Source organism: Triturus cristatus, chromosome 9 (assembly GCF_964204655.1).
Source record: "Triturus cristatus chromosome 9, aTriCri1.1, whole genome shotgun sequence".
Classification (NCBI taxonomy): Eukaryota; Metazoa; Chordata; class Amphibia; order Caudata; family Salamandridae; genus Triturus; species Triturus cristatus.
In genome coordinates, this window is record NC_140592.1 from 516,748,641 (window position 1) to 516,766,665 (window position 18,025).

General features: G+C 42.3%; 1 protein-coding gene across 1 annotated transcript in view; it reads right to left on the reverse strand.

The window, feature by feature from the left end:
- Window positions 1-18,025, reverse strand: part of CCS (copper chaperone for superoxide dismutase) — an 884,312-nt gene that overhangs the window by 573,092 nt on the left and 293,195 nt on the right. Inside the window, exon 3 of the mRNA XM_085625499.1 lies at window positions 13,527-13,664. Within this exon, the coding sequence (XP_085481625.1) occupies window positions 13,527-13,664 (138 nt within the window). The remainder of the gene's footprint in view (window positions 1-13,526; window positions 13,665-18,025) is intronic.

Below are 18,025 nucleotides of genomic sequence, written 5' to 3' on the forward strand. Positions count from 1 at the left end.
CAGTCACTCACTCATACAGCTATTCAGACACCCACTCACTCACCCAGTTATTTACATACCCACTCAACAACCCATACAGCCACTCACTCATTCAGCCACTAACACACTCTCTCACTCACCAATACATATACTTGCACACCCAAGTATACACCCATACAGCTACTAATACATCCACTCATACATCAGTACAGCCACTCAGACACCCACTCACACAGATCCACACAGCCCGTCACATAATCTAAGTAAAAAATGGAATCACTTATTAGTAGTACATAAAGTATACTATTTTAACTTTTGTAGTACCTCGGTATATATGTTTAACACTCATAAACTTCTAGAAAACACTCATACTCACTGTATAATGTCATGAGTAATGTCATCTGTGAGGTCACTGACCATGTCATGAGTGATTTAATATGTGAGGTCATAAGCAGTGCGATGCAGGGGTCGTACATTATAGTTAGCCCAGCTAAGTTGAACTGCTGAATTTCATAGGTTTTGTAGGAGTGAAATCTGAGCCTAACTATACACTCCCTGAAACTTTTGTTTTTTCAGTGAATATTTAAATAGATAAATGCAAACAGGAGTCTATATCTTAACTCTGTCACTTAATCCACAGAGTATTTTATGTGTTGAAAAAGGGGATGGTTGTTATTGGCGGTATGTGCTCTGTATGTCCGCTTACTACAGCCAATAGAGAACTCGACATTGGTGCAGACTGCCCATGGATTATAAAAAGTCACACTAACTGTAACAGCTAGAATGTGTTCTATGATCACATACTCTTGTGAGTATAGATACATAGTAATGACTGGTGGTAAGCCCCAAAGGGTATTTGGGGCTGTTGGTATGGGTGGAGTTATTTTTGTATGTAAAAGTTTGTCTCAAATTGTCCTACCCTGGTATCCAGGTGTTCTCTCCGTTATGTAAAACTTTCCAATGTCTTAAACTAATGCTTTTTACATTATTGGAAACTGTTGAGTAGGTGGTGACACAGGTTAGTCTATCTGATTCTGGTCTAGGATGGCTCTCAAGAAGAGATTCCTATTGTTAGGTGCCCTCTTCTGGGCTTTCCTTGTGATTTTCCTAGGGTATAGGCGTGATGCAAGTGTTTTGTGAGTGCACCTGCTTGTTCTTCATGTTTGTAGATGTCTGAGCAATTTCTGTGGATGCGCTGCTATTGCGCAAACTGCAGATTTTCATCAGTGATCTTGGGTGGAAATTTTCAAAGTGGAGGAGGCGTTTTCTTTTTTAGATTTTTCAAACACCTTTGTTGTGAAACTTCTGCCCTTGATTTCTGTATCTATGGGCCTCATTTGGATATCGGTGGGACTGCCACCAACAGACAGTCAATGGCGGTCCCACCGACATCCAGGCCATCGGTCAAACAGTTGTATTACGATGCAGACAGTCAGAACGCAGCGGTCTGCGAGACAGACCGCCACCTCCGACAGGATCAAGGATCCCGTTGGGGTGGCGGTTGGACTCCTATCCCTACCATGAGGGCGGTGCCTGCGCAGGCACCGCTGTAGGGATTAAGATGTCCCTTTCCAACTGCCTTTTCATGGTGGCCCCAACGTCATGTAAAGGCGGCCGGAAAGTGACTTTGGGGGCCCCAAGCACGGCCCCCGTCCCCCATGGGCCACTGCTAAGTGGCCTGGGGTGCAAATATAGTGCCTCTCCACACATCCATGCACTGTGCCAGGAACCACATGGTGCCTGGCACATGGTGCATGGATGTACACTAAGTTCCTTTTACTACTGCAGCTTGTGCTGCTGCCCTTTTCCTGGGCCGAAGCACATGCTGCAGTAGAAAAAGGGACTTTCCGACTGCCTGCACCACCACCGGTGGTCCTATCATAATAGGGCAGGTGGGACAGCCGACTCATTGTCGAACGGTCACCTGCCTGCCGCCATTGTAATCAAGCCCGAAGTCAAAGTGGATACATTTTAAGTAAGTGTCACGTTGACTGATCCAGATCCACTAAAAAAACTGTAGGGCGGTGTAGGTGTCCCCAATCCAAATATTCAGGATATTGCCTATTTATCTTCGCCAGGGATATGGGCTGATCCTTAAATGGGTAACTGTCTTTATATATGAAATCCCATTCAAACTTGTGAATGTATAGACAGACCAGAACTGGGGCCCATGGATGTGCTTTTGATGTGATTGTACAAGGTTTCATTGTACTCAAGGAAGTTCTCGGTGTGCACCACTCTTGCACAATTCATTACAAAGTGTACTGGAGTGATGGAATTCCACTTGGTAATCCTTAAAATAGACTTGACAACCTCTAAAGTGTATTCCTGAGGAATACTTGAATAGATTGCCTCTATATCACTGTGATAAAAAGGTCGGTATCAGGGTTGATGGTAAGACCTCAAAGTAGACATAAAACATCATTTTTGTCCTTCAGGTAAGATGGCATCTTTGTTGCCAGCGTCCTATGAAACCAGCCCCAGATTTGTGACAATGATTTCCAAAATCAAATTTTTTCCTGAAATTATGGGCCTACGTTGTGGTGGAAACTCCCATTTGTGCATTTTTAGGAGTGTACAAAATCATGCCATATGCAGTTCCTTAGCTATAAGGAACTTGGCGCCTTTCCCTGTGATCCATCTAATTGCCAGTGCTTCTTCCACCATGCTTCTAATAGTGTTTTTTTGTCTTGTCATTGGGTCATTTCCAAGTACCTTGTATTCATCTGTGTCTAACATGAGGTGTTTGCACGCCTCACCATACATTCAATTGGTCAGCCCTTGTCAGCCAGTTTTATTACAAGGGACTGACTGTTTTACAATGTTTTAAGTGCCATTTCCTTTTGATGCAACAAAAAGAGGAATACCCTCTGCTTTTTACTGTAAAAATAATTCAATTTCCTTGATATTAACCATTTCAAATGTAAAGACTTCGAATGATATTGATTATGTAAGGACTGGAACGTAGACTTGTTCCTTAATCCAATCTGTGGCTCAGTGCATCCGAGCATGGTGTTATCCTTACAAAACAATTATGCGAGCTCACACCTCAGATTAAATTTGCCCAGACATGGAGTGGGCACAAATCCTAGGCCTTTGTTAATGACTAGAGTCTTTCCGGAGGAGTGACTGCTCCATTTCACTGCGATTTTTAGTTCCCCTGACTCTAGTCCTCCAAATAGCCCTCATAGTCAGGCCAATTCCCCTGCCACCCAAGTGACGGACTGTATTCTCCATGCACTTTCATTTGAGGCGTCTGATGTCACAGTTGCTATTCTAAATAGCTTCCCTGGGAAGCCCCCTGGCCCAGACGGGGTCCCAATAGATGTCTTTAGACACAATGTACCATTTTGGGTCCCTATACTGGCAAATGTGTTTAGGCCCTTTCTCCAGGCGGGATTACCTAGTTCCTTCCACCCATTCCTCCAGAAACTGGAGGAATGGGCAGAAAATTGAGGGTTTCTGTCAGAGGTACAATATGGTTTTCGACATGGTGTGAGCATGGTTGAATAGTCACTCAACCAGCTCTTGATCACAGGGAAGTATGTAAGGGCCAGAGGCGGCGTTTTGCACCTGGCCTTTATGGACTGGTCTAGTGCTTTTGACCTTGTGGACAGGGGTAGGATGTGGACTCTGATGAGTGGTGCTGGGGTTTAAACTGGCATAATCGAACTTTTAAAACAACTGTACTGGGACACTTTGGCACAGGTCCGATATGGTCCTTCCGGGAAGCGCACATCTACTTTTAAGGTCACTAATTTTAACTGGGATAACTTATTGTCCCAACGAGGGCTTAAAGTGCGTAATGCGGTTGATGCAATCTTTTTGTTTGTCAGACAACTTAAATATATACCAATAAGGGATCTAATCATCCTATAAAGTGTCTTTCTTTGTGCACTTATGATGTTTGAAGGTATGTCAACTCTACCCTTTTCCAAACAGGGGACAGAAAATTCCTTTCTAGATTATTGCCAGTCCCAAAGAATACTTCCAAATTTATCACTCATATTGAGGTCAACTTGTCATATTGAGGACACAATTAAATTAGCCCCCTTTTTACTCTGGGTACAATTCTGGTGTTCTTCCTTCACAAATTTTTCCAGCCTTGTCCTGACTGACTGCATCACTTTAGACCATGGTAACAACATCCCTTGGTTGGCTTATGTTAAAAAAATCCTTCACAGACCTGGGTGTACCACAATTCTTTTATTCTCCTACTGAGATGGATAGTAATTAGAAGGCTTTGATTAGTACCATTTTTTGATGTAATAGTAATTTAAATCGATCTAAAAAATTCTCAGCGATGGCTACGGTGAGCTATTACATGGAGATTGTTATTCCGGCACAACCCGGATCTTATTTGGACTGGATCCCTAACTCAAAGCACCGATTTTATTGAACGATTTTCAGGCTGAACCTCATTTATTTTTTGGTTGCTTACCCTCTACAGGGGAGTTGGTTTCCATACCTACCTTGTTGCCCTTGTAATGGTACTAGCCAGCAATCTTGCTTACATTTTATGTTCTTGTGCAGTTCTTATTCTGTCCCTAGGAACAACAATGTGCGCTCCATTTTACGTTCTTTTGACTGTAAATATGCAGTCTCAAAATGTTTGCAGTGTCTATCCACTGAATTTGTCTATCATGCTGTCATCAGTTTAATTTGTTCCTCTATTAGGAATGACACACAACAGTGATTTGTGTTTGTTTTGCATTATTTTAAATGTATTTTATAGCAAATCTGTATTGTTTATATGAGCTTTGTATAACTGTGTTGTGTATCTTTTAAGGCTTCATGGCCGAATAAAGCTTATTTGAACTTGACTTGCATCTCAATCTCAGATAGAATGGTTGTATTAAGGCTGACTACTAGGTTGTTTTGTTTGGGACTGGTAAGTTGTCATTCGCTTTGCTCCTTGTCACTATTTGGGATTCGTTAGACCATTGGACCCTTAGCTGTCTTTTTGTGTCTCTCAGTCCCTTCCTCCGTCTCTTCCTTGTGCGAATGGAAATCCAGGATTGGTGGTATGGGCTAGGCCAAAACCCAAATGGGAAACCTGGCTGGGCAGCGAGAAGGGGGGGGGGGGGGGGGGGGGTTGCAAAAGAGTACTTTCATCACTGCTAGTACTTCTGTAGTCGGAGATGAATGACCAGTTGTAGGTCATTGGTCTTCTTCTGTTCCCTTGCTTCTGTGTCTATGGTTGATGGTATTGGTTGTATAGTACTCATCTGTAGAGTAGGGGAAGTGGTCTCGAGACTGAATTTACAGACATCCTTCTGCAGCTTTTAGGTCTCGCCTGACCCAGCGCATGCGCTGGTCTGGTGAGACTTATTGAGAGGGCTCCAAAAAGTGCTACCAGGCCAGCCTAGAGCCACAGTGCATGTGCGCGGGCATGCGCGCCGCGCTTTACCGCCATTACTTTCGGTTTTGCGGCTGCTTTGATGTTTGATCGTGATCGCGATCACTTTCACTTTCGCGGCCGCACGGCCGCTTTGCATAGCCAATAGGTCTCGCTTTTGGGACCTTATAAGTATTTAGTTATGCAACTGTTGCATGGCTAAACACTTTTAAGGTCCCAAAGGCGAGACCTATTGGCTATGCCAATGCTTGTTTATTTTCTGCTTGGTCAGGAACTTCCTGTGTAGTCCATATCTTTACTGATTTCATCCAGCCTTTTCTTTAAAGATGTTACCTAGACCACTCCTCTAAGATTATTCTCACTTGTCTGGATCAGGATTGTATCAGAAATGAACCTGGCTGGGTTTATTATTAGCACAACCAGCCAGTCTCTAGTGCATTTTCAGGCAATGAATGACCATTCCTTGCCGAAGATCAAATGCTCACTGATCATTATCAGTCACTAGGCTCTGAGGTACTCGGTCATGATTTTATCGTGGAGCGTTGTTTTTATTTAGTTCCGCTTCAATTGTGTCAATAATTCCCAAACGCTCATCTGGGCAAAGGACTGTATCTAATTTGTCTCCCCAAACTGTCAAAATATTGTAAATCACTGTGCCTTCAAAGACCAATGTGGCTGGCTCAGTCATGTTTACTGGCAGGTAGTAGGTCTCCCTCGAGATGTGCAAGTATACTGCCAGGAAATGTCTTCAGCGTTGTGGCAATTCTTTAAATGGCCATGGTTTAATAGTCTATGGATAGTACATTAGAATACTGTTCTATTTCTAGGCCCAGATAATGTTCCAACGGCTGTGCCGCTCCACTCCTATCCTACACTATGTGATCTGAAATGCTGGAGTGTTCTTCCGATCCCAGCAGTTGGGATCACAAAGTTTAGCATTAATGTAGCTCAATAGAATTCACCCCCCACTACACATGTAAGAGCCAAGGGACTGTCTTATTTAACCTAGTAATCAATTTCTAGTTAAAGCAATCTTGCTTGTTCCTTTTCCATTCTGACATTGCGCCAATCCAAACTATCGGACCTGCAAAGTCAAAGTTCTTAACTCTCTTCCCAATAGAAGATCGGGAAATGTTGAAAACTGTCCCAGGGCTGCTGGTCCATCCTTGATCAATGGACAGGTGGTTTGTGCAAGCCCAAAGGGAGCAGTTGTAGTCTCTCACATATCCAGAGGGTGCACCACCCGAGGCTCTGCAGCCGTTGTCTCCTCCAGGGGTCTTCTCCCCTTTTGGTCACACCAGGCATTCCATAATTATGCCAGTGGCTCTGGTTCCGCTTTGGGTGTCACAGAGAACACCACCAGCATTCCCCTTGCACCTCTGCTCGCTTCAGGAGGGCACAAAAATCACACACCTGAAACATGGATGCAAAGCATGGGAAGGTCGCCACCACCACTGCAGCTTACACTACACGCAAGAAACGGCAGGGGGGGGGGGGGGGGGGGGGGATTGGGTCGGCCAGAATCTCATGCTGTAAATCACTGGGGATATCTCTCAGCTCGGAGTCGCTTATCCATATCGGGTGTTCGAAGCCATGGCACCCAGCTCATTAGGTCAGCTGGTGTCATACAGGGAAAGCCAGAGGGGAAGGTAAAGAAAGAGAGATCTGGGAGGCCTCTACTAACTTGGAACTAGACTAGCTCCAGCCCTCTATTTGTATATAAAGCACTGCTCTATAGTCTCAGAAATACATGCAGCAAGATACAAAACAATAAAATACTTCGCCTTCAACTGTAAAGAAGTCCATGAAGGGGAGAGTGCGGGAAGGGGAGAGTGCGGGAAGGTGGGAGACAGGAAGAAAAGCTAGACACCGATATGCACCAGTTGATGGAAAAAAGGCAAGTGTTGAGAATACACGCAGGGATGGGCGTGCAGTGTATGACTAATAAAGTCATGCATAGTACTGGCACACAAAACTGAATTAAAACATCCATTGCAGCAATTTTCATTGTGTTGCAGGAATACTTACAGGTTAAGAATGGGAAACAATCAGAACATAATAGTACCGTGATTTACTAGAATATTTATGGTTACCCTGGATTCCATAAGGAACACTAGTCATATCATAAAATATAGCATTTACTTAATTAAAATTGAAATTTAAAAACTCTATATAAATCATAGCACAGGTACAGAGATCAACTAAAAAAACATGTTATGTTAACGAGTTTTGTAAAGCGCAGCATATACCCGAAGGTGCCTTGGTGCTGATTGCCGAGCAGAGTATGAAAGGAGAATGCGGGGGAACAGTTATCTGTTAAAAAGGCAGGTTTTAAGAAGTTTCCTGAAAACTTGTAAGGATGCAGTGGATCTGATGCAGAGAGGCAGCGTATTCCAGAGTCCAATTTGGTTTTCTTGAATCTGAAGGAGGTCACTTTGCAAGTTCCTAAAGATCTGAGGATCCTGTTGGGGGTATACCAAGAGATGCCTGTTTTTTTAGCAATTGGGGACCAGAGCCATGTAGTGCCTTAAAAGTGAGGTAGAGGGTTTTAAATTTAATTTGGTTCCTGATGGTAAGCCAGTATAGTTCTTTGATAGCAGAAGATCCTGAAAGATAAGGTTTAGGGAGATCGACCAATACTCTGGCGGCGCAGATTTGGAGGACCTGTACTTTATTAATGTATTGTTTCTGTAGATTGATATATAAACCACTGCAATAATCAATTTTGGATAAAATGAGGGAGGACATAACTGTTTTTCTCGAATTGATGTGTATGTAAGGAAGGACCTTTTGATGCTTCTTAAGATGTTATAAGAAGTAGATAGGATGGTATTAATCTGTTTACCAAGATTTAGTGTATCATCCAGAATCACTGCCAAACTTTTAACTTTGGGGGTTGGCACTGAGAGTGGGCCCATCTCTGATGGCCAATATTCAGGAGCCCAAAAGTGGAGATTGTTTCCGAAGAGAATAACCTCGGACTTGTCAGAATTTAACTTTAGACAGTGCCTGTCCACCAAAGTGCTGATTTCTTTCATACAGTTGTGTAGCTGCGAGCTTGTGTTTTTGGCCTTATTTGCAGCAGATAAAACAATTTGTGTGTCATCTGCGTAGGAGGTGAGTAAGAGGCCAAATGACTGGATCAGCAGAGCGAGTTCAGCTACAAATATATTAACAAGCATTTGCAATGCAATAGGTCTCGCATTTGCGGGAGTTTATGCCATTGGCATTGTAAATGACGATGCCTTTTATTTATGTTTAAAAAAACAATACGTAAATAAAAGGCATTGTCATTTTCAATGTCAATTGCTCAAATTCTCGCAAATGCGAGACCTGTCGCATTGCAAATGCTGGTTTGTGTAGGTTTCCAATGGGCCTCGCAGGTATTTGGATAGAATCTTGTTTTACTGTCATTTTGCTCCCTCTCTTTCCCTGTGTGGTCTGGTTCAAATCCTGATGATTGCCAGGCATAAGTGTGCAGGCTTTGTCTTTTGGTGCCCCAAAATTCTGTATTCTTCTGCAGATACAACTCCCACGTCGGTGCTCCTTAATTTGATGTATGCGCTCTGATTGGTGTTACTTCTTTTGTCATTCTGGGTGTGTATTTGCATAGTGGAATGTCTGTGGAAACATATGAACGCCTGGAGGCTGCAGCCGACCAACAACCCCTTTGAAACAGAGTACAGAGATTCTCTTTACCCACTGCCCGCTCAGAAAATGCTATGGCAAGGTGTTCACTGTGAGCAGCTAATGATGACACTAGCTCTTGTGCTGAATTATGTTTCTTAAAACCTGACGTTGCACTTACTAAAAGAGGTCAATCACCCGTATATCATGTCCCGTCCCCTCTCATACTTCCGATACCTTTACCCCCCTTTTAAAACATTTTTAATTTAATTCTATAGACTTTTCTACGCCACAAAAAAGCTAAAAATCTTTTGAACATAATACAAAACATTTGCAGTGCTCCCTGCTTCTCCTGTAGACGTAGAATTCCATCCACCACAATACCATCTCTTTCCATTAAAACATTACAATTTAGCCTTTATTCCTCCATCGTCATTTTCTTAATGAAAAGTCCCAGTAACCATGGTATTCCACTAAGCTCACACCTCCCCATGAACCCAACCGCCACCCAGTAAAGCCAAAGTAACCCTTAGTGTACTGTCCACTTCAGGCCGAGGACCAAGCAGGTGGCCCACCATTGGTGTGTAAAACAGGTTTTGTCTGTCGGCACCTGCACCTACGGATGCTTGAAAGTGCTTGCTTTCCAAGAAAAATTTTTTTGGGGGAATAAACCATGTTGAGGTGGCAGAATCTTTCAGGACTAGGAGTATAAAAATATATGGTGAGATTGCCACGTGCCAATGACGTGTGAGCTACTCCTCTTTGATAATGCTTTAAATAGAGTTGCAAAAAATGGGGGTGAAAAGACACAGAAATGTGTTCATTATCTTTGTGCGGCTGCAGTTAATGCGTGAATGAGTCTGCGCCGGCAGGCAGCCATGTGAAGGAGGCATGCACCCTCATCATTCCAGTGGTGCCAGTTACTTCCGTTACATGCTCCATCAGAACTGCCTGGGCACTTGTAGTGGGGGGCCAAGTGATCGATTTGTTAGTGAAGCCCCACAGAGGTGAGCGAATTGTAATTATATAGCGCTTATTAGCACTTTACGCCGGGCGGCAACCTAGCCATTTCCCTCTTGCTTTTGTGACACAAAACCTTCCAAAAAAGCTGTCGCCATTGCGCAAAGGCAGCCGCTTGTTTAGATTTGCATCGTGCTTTCACTTTACAATAGCTGTCGCCCCACACCACACTTGTGGGGTGAGGCGGCAGCTATTGTTAAAGTGAAAGGGCGATGCAAAATTAAACACGCCGCCGCCATTGCCAAAATAGTGCTTACCAACTAATGAGGCAGACAGTGTAACGCCGCAAGGCAAAGATCCAGTCCTGATGGGCGGTCACGAAAGGAGACAGGGCGGTAACAAGGAGGGACTAAGAAGCCTCATATTGAATCGGAAGCCAGCGTTTACCAAAGACAATGACACCAGCCAATGAAAAATATGGGCGGGGCTTCCACGGCACTTCCACAACATCCCCTACTACAGCATGCCTCAAAGAGCGAGCAACGCATGCGCTACAACACTAGGCTTGACCTAAAAAAGGTTGAGCGAGGACTCCTGCAGAACCCTGCATGGTAGCGAGAATGTGTTGGAGCTGAATTTATCTAGAATCACTGTATTTCCCCTGTCCTTAAGGAAAGATCGAAGTGTCAATAGTCTCTAGCCGCTGGCATAATGTTAGGTGATCTACGGTATCGAAGGCCGCAGATAGGTCCAGCAGGATCAGAGCTGCGTTGACTCCTTCATCAAGGATAGCTTTAAGTTCATCAGTTGCTTTGATGAGCGCTCTCTCTTTACTGTGGTCTGATCTAAAACCAAACTGTGTAGGGTCTAACAGATCATGCTCTTTAATAAATTGAGTGAGTTCAGTATTCTTGATTATTTCAATGATTTTGGCAGGGAAAGGAAGTCTGAAGATGCTAGACGGGAAATCAGGATAAAGATTGGGCTTTTTTAAGAGTGAAATGATAGCAGCTTTCTTCCAAGACGCAGGAAAGCAACCGGACCAAAACATAAAATTAAATTAATTCGTCAGCATTTTAGGAATTCGTTTGAGCACTGAGGGAGGGCAAAGGTCAGTTGGAGATACAGATTTAGTGGTCTGAATAAGATGCTCCACCTGAGTTGTAGAGACTGGGCTGAAACGAAGTAATCTCATAGGGAGAGTTTTATTATAATTCACCTCTAGAACTGAAGATTTAACAGGTTGTGGGATAGGGTGGTTGTTCCAAGAGGCACTAAAAAGTTTGTAGATTTGATCCACCCTGTTTCTGAAGTATGGAGCAATATTATCACAGAAGATTTGACTACTACTATTTTCTTTAGCTGCAAGAGGTTTTGTAAATTTCTTTATAACCTGAAAGAGCTCCCAAGGGGAGTTTTTTGAGGATTCTATTCGGGACGCAAAGTACACAGTTTTTTTCTTTGGTCCGGAGAGTTTTGTATTTGGACAGAGTACATCTGTACAGTTCCTCCTCATAAGCTTCATAGGTAGGTCTCCATTTCCTCTCTTACCGTCTACAGTTTTTTTTTCCTAGACAAAGAGCCTCTGAGTACCAAAGCTCGGCTCCTCTTTTGTCTGACAGTTTTAGGAGGAGCTAGTTGTGAAAAGGTAGCATCTAGCCAGTCTGAATAATTCTGGGCGTCCAAACCAGGGTCTGGAGAGGTGGGAGGCAGACTTTCTGACGTCTGAAGTTGGCTGAAGTTGAAGTTCTTCCATGCTTGATGGGAGATTAGGCCCTTTTGCTTGTTGATAACTGGAGTATCTTTATTGATTTCTAGCTCAAATAAAATAGGGGAATGGTCAGACCATGCGAGGGGTAAAATATCCTATCTAGTGAGCGAGTCATTTTTGCTAAATATGGTATCCAGTGTGTGGCCTGCTATGTGGGTGGAATTCTGAATCAGCTGAGTAAACCCACGATCATTCATAGTTTCCAGGAGGTCCCTAATGTCTTTCTCTTCAATTAAGTCTAGATGGAAGTTTAAATCTCCCAGAATTGTGAAGTCTGAATTAGATGTCTCCTTCCAGGAGAGTGCTAATAGTATTGAGAAACCTACTTTTTGGTCCGGATGGGCGGTAAATAAGCAGCCCTCTAAAGGATTTTTTTTTTGTCAGTTCGATCCAGAAAGATAGGGATTCATAGTCTTCATTGGACGTGGCTGTTTAATCTAGCCTTGATCTGATCCCTGTAAATGATTCCGAGTCTGCATCCTCTTTTTAGGGGTTGTCTAGTCTGAAAATGGTATATCCTGGGGGGTGGAGGTACAATTGGCCCATGTTTCTGTGACAAACATGATGTCAATTTGGTAGGTTTCGATAAAAATAGCCATTTCCGTGGCATGTTTAACCAGGGACCGGACATTGACAAGTGCACAACGGTACAAAGAGGGTAAAGGATTAAGGTGCGCTCTGAGCAAGATGTGGGGAGGATTAGCGATAGAGAGGGGGCTACCAAAGAAAAAACACATGACTTGCAGCCAGCAGTATTTCCTAACCAAAAAGAGTGTAAATTAAAACAGCGACAAACGTTAGTGGATCCTCTGAGGGCGAGTAGCTCCTTACCTGAGTATCTGATATTCGTATTGGGATCTACATTAAAACCGGCAGGGGTTCCGTCGCTGGGCTCGGTCCAGGCACAGACAGGCTGCTTTTGGCGCACCAGCTGCACATCCGCGCTACAGCCCAATTTATATATCACTCCATAAGAGGGTGGACGTGTGTACATGCCAGCGCCGTAGCGCGAGTGAGAGATTCCTAACACACCATTGGGGAAAGTAAACAGGGAGCAAATCCAGGGCCCATCCACCCTGCTTTCCATGCACAGGCTCCCCGGTGAGGAAAAGTTACTGGGAAATCAAGTTAAACTAAATGAAAATGTGAGGAAAGAAAAGCATAAAACCATAAAAAAGTTAAGGGCACATACACAGATACACTAAAATAGGGTACAGAGATCAACTCAAATAACACGCACAGATATATTAAAATAAGGTACACTAAAATAAGGTACAGGGATCAACTCAAATAACATACACAGATACATTAAGATAATCAATCAGGTAAGGAGTACAGCACATGTGGGATATTCCTGTGATTAATAAAACATTGAATTCAGTATTATAGATAAGTAGTTTCTTTGCATGGGTGCAATAATAAAAATGTTGTTGGCACAGTTCCCTTTCAGAATACAGCGTACCAGCAATTATTGACCCTTAAAGTTCAGTGTAGTCATTACTCTTTTAGGTCAGATACAGAACCAAATCCCTTTAAGGCTAAAAATGTAAATCCTTCAATGCCCACTCACACACACATACAAACATTGGGTACACTACTGAAAAAATATTCTGCTCTCTTTAAGAGCAAGATCTGCTACAATCACCATTTATTAAGTGGACCTCCATCATTTGGCAGATCAGTTTCTACTCTTGCAGACACAAAACTGGATGTGCTATACCATATGTGGTAAAATCCAATAATTCCTGGGTTCTCCTAAGCACAATTAAGCAGAAAGGGTTATTGCCCCAATTAGCATCCCAGTTTCGTCTGGTAGTCTACACTACTTACTCTGGGTGGTGCTTCCCATGCCTTTTAGAACTGCCAGGCGGCCAGTGCTCTCAATCAGATCCTGAACCTTCTCAGCTGTCAGTGTTGTATCTACCAGCACACTCTCAGCTTCCAGGTTCACAGTCACAGCTTGAATACCTACAGGAGACAAAATGAACGGTAGTTAGTAAGGATAACAATCTAGGTTTTATACAGTACATCATACAGATTTCCATCAGGCACACCATATTTCCCAATGAAGAAAGAGAGCAAATGGAGATAAAGTAATTTGGCTAGACTGGCATGGTCTTTTTTGCTTATTGGAATGCTTAGACAACTTACCAACCGCAGCCTAACATTCTGTCCCTGGTTTGAACAGTGGAAATGTAGCAACTAAAGGTTATGTTCATTACTTGCAATTATAAGGTTTTCATAAAAACCTGGCTCTACTGTAGACAACGTTAGACAGGAAATAATATTGATTTTTTTAGTGGATTCCCCTAATCATTCCCAAAGAGTCTAACTGCAAACTAACACAAACAGTGCACCCTCACCATACTCCTCTACTTTGATTCGACTTTTCCTCCCTCATCAGATCTCTTATGTGAAGCCAACAGCCAACAGTATATTTGGTTACACTGATCTTTTTACTGCCACTACACTCTGCTTTCAATTTGCTTTACTCTAGGTGCAGCTCCTCCTAAAGAGTGGAGGAGAGTCGCCCCGCCTACTACGAGTGCAGCAGGCAAACACAAATAAATAAAATGATATGTCAATGCCATTTTATTTTGCCACTGCTCGTGCTGTGTACAGCGCAAGGCTGAATCCTGCAAATTCAGGATGACTGCACTGGTCTACAGTGCACATATCGGATTGGCCGGCTGTCTTGCGACAGCCAACCCGACATGCTCACTGCAGACCCAGCAATCCAAGGGCTGTGAAACAGCCTGGGGATTGCTGGCACAGGCCCCCAGCCTCAAAAGGAGAGCTGGGTTAGCCTGCTCCAACCAATCCGAGAGCTGCTCTCATGATGCAAATAGCATGAGAGCAGCTCCAGGATTAGTTGGATTCGCCTTCAATGAGCAGGAAGGAAGTCCTCTCCTTTCCTGTGCAAGGACACCGGGATTCCGCAGAGGAGAGAGACACCGGACGGAGGCCAGGAAGTGCAACATATATGGTGAGTTTTGGGGGTATCGCACCCCACCATATTTTAATGTTGCCAGACGCAACTGCTTTACACTTCTTTCACCTACTCACAAACTTCAACATCTAAGTAAAGTCCACATTCTTCCTATCCACCTACTTTCTCATTTATCCACACAGAATAGCAGTCACTTACGTTCCTCTCTGTTGGACCTGGCATCCTTGGTGTGGTTTCCCCCTAACGTTTTCCTTTTAGACATCCTGCTTTTGCTGACTTTGTTTTTGCTGGCCTTAGGACTCTGCACACTTAACCACTGCTAACCAGTGCTAAAGTGCCTGTGCTCTGTCCATATAACATGGTAACATTGGCTTATACTCAATTGGTATATTTAATTTACTGGTACGTCCCTAGCAAACTGGCCCTACATGTGCCCAGGGCCTGTAAATTAAATGCTACTAGTGGTCCCGCAGCACTGGATGTGCCACCTACTTAAGTAGCACTGCCATTGCAGAGCCTGTTTGTGCAGTTTTAAACTTCCATTTTGACCTGGCAAAATAAACCTTTTGTCGGGCCCAAACCTTGCTTTTTAATAAACATAGGTCACCCCTAGGGAAGGCCTTAGAGAGCCCAGAGGGCAGGGCACAATATATTTAAGAAGTAGGACATATACCTTTAAGTTTTGAATGTCCTGGAAGTGGAAAACGCCTACATTTGTTTTTCACTAGTATAAGGCCTATCTCTCCCATAGGATAACATTGGAGTTGCCTTCTTACATTTTATAAGTGTAATTCCCAAATGGGAAGAGATAAGCAGTCAATGTTTGGTGCCTCTGGAATCTTAATTTAAAACCCTAACTTATGGTGAAGTCAGATTTTAAATTGCAATTCTGAAAATTGCACTTTTAGAAAGTTGTGAAATTGAAATGTGGCTAGGCTGTAACTATGCATTACACTACTTGTTTTGTAGGTTCAGGTTTATGAATTTGTGATGTCTTTGCATCACAGGGTATATACGCCAATTTGGGCTTTGTTCAAAACACCATTAAAATTGCACTTTTAGAAAGTTGTGAAATTGAAATGTGGCTAGGCTGTAACTATGCATTACACTACTTGCTTTATAGGTTCAGGTTTATGAATTTGTGATGTCTTTGCATCACAGGGTATATACGCCAATTTGGGCTTTGTTCAAAACACCATTACAGTTGTACTTTCAACTGTAGATTTTGTTTAAAACTCAATTACAATAATACTTCCAAAATAAAGTTTTGCATAATGCAGAAAACATAAAATCATCATTTTCCTATTGACACATCTAATGCATAAAAAATATATTATAAACATATACTAAACCAGTCTTGAATTTTACAAACAAGAGTCAAAATGTTTCTTTCTTTAGCTAGGACTCATGAATGACCGAATTATAAACAAGGGTTATATTCAATGCTTCAGTTTTTTACAAGAGAGGCCCCAAGATTACTTAATGGTTGCCTTAGGTTGCAGGTTTAACTTTTCAGTTTTAGACTCCCTCGTAGCCATAAAAAGTTAACACGTTTCGACCTCTTCAATTTGAGGACTACTCAGCACCAAGGCTGATTTAACTGTAAAGTAAACAATATATTAAATATATATATAAAAAGGCGGAATTCTATCTCCGTATCTGCAATGTTTGCATTTTTTTACATTTATTTACCCCCAACATCTTTGACTCTCTTGCCTTTTAGCTGTGTAGTACTCTATTTTTGGGATAGGTTTTGTCCATGGTGTGCTTTCTACAACAATGGATGTTGTTAATCTATTAGAAGATCAAATACAAATAATTCTTACACGAATATCCTTGCACTTATTCCAATTTGTCATGCATATCTACGGTTATTTTTTACTTGCCTCTGTGTTCCGTTGTGGATTTCCTGAGAGCTTTGCATCCAACCTGTTTGGAACAAGCGTGGGTACGCTTTCGCTTATGTTTGTTACTTTGTTGTCTAAACGGGTAAGACAAGGATACTTGTAAGTGAGCTGCTCTGCTCGGTCACGCCTTGCTTGCTATGCAGCGGCCTGAGGGTTTTGGATGCCTTTTAAGTGGAGGCTTTTCTTTCTCAGATTTCTCTCCGTGTCCAGTGAGCATCTGGTGCGTATTTAGTGTACGCTATCTTTGTGGATATTATCTTTACACGTTGACAGATATTTTCAGTTAACTGCCTATTTCCTTTCATTCCTGTCTTTTTTATTTGATATAACAGCTGTTATAAAGCGTGATTCCTTTTAGTACTATGTGTTTTAGTTGATCCGTACTTTATTTCACAACGGCATATAAAGTCTAATGTTACTTCTTGTCAGTAATTTTATTTTTTTGTCCATTTTTGCTGAGCATTCCAGATGCATTCTGGTTAGGGTAGTTTTCCTTTCAACTGTTTCTTTTCAACATAGCATCATACACTATAAAACGGGATTTTCATGTTCTTTAGACCTTGTTTACATACTATAGTACATCTTGAAGCATTTTTTTTTTTTTGGGGGTGGGGGATTATTTTCATAGCCTCTGGATCTCGGACATTTTGTTTCATCCTTTGGTGGTTGTGTTAAAACACAGACATAGATATGCTTCTTTCTGGACCAGAGTCCACTCTGTGTCTCCTCCCCTTGGGTTTGTTTGTATGACCATCAGACCTGTCCACTTTTGGTCATTTTCAGGGTGGCCCTTTTCTCAAAAATGTCCAACTAAAGGGTCTGAAATTACTTTTTTCCAAATTCTTGATTTATGTTGGATTATTTTTGGACAGATTTCTTGGTTTGTTTTACAAATGTATAGTTTTTTGCAGGGACAAATGATGCCATAGACCACATTTTTTGTGCAGCAGTTTGAAAACACAGTATGTTTCCATTTAATATTGTTCAGTTGAAATCCTGAGCCTTCTATGGTTTGATCACATGTTTACAGCTGCCACATTTATGGTGGCCTTAAATTGGTGGTAGTTGCCACTGTTGTCGTAAATTCTTCTTTTGTGTTTCATGTGCACATGCTCTCACTAGTTGATGTCCCAGATTTGTATGGCATGTGTAATATTAAACAAAGTGTTGTGAATCAGTGAAAATAGATTGCAAAGTATGTAATTATGTATGGTTGCTAGTTGGAAAGCCATTCCATGCTGAAGGGGACCGTGTTGTTAAAATGTCATCTGCCTTAAAGAATTTGACTGGAATATCTGCTGTGTTGTCTCAAAATGTCAATAAAGTTATTTGAAGAAAAAAAAAAGAACTGAACAACTGTAGAAACGCATGACAAACTAAAATAAATGCAAAGATATTAGTGTAAGAATTCCTTTTATTTAATCTTCTAATAGATGAACAACATTCATGGTTGTAAAAAGCACACACTGGAC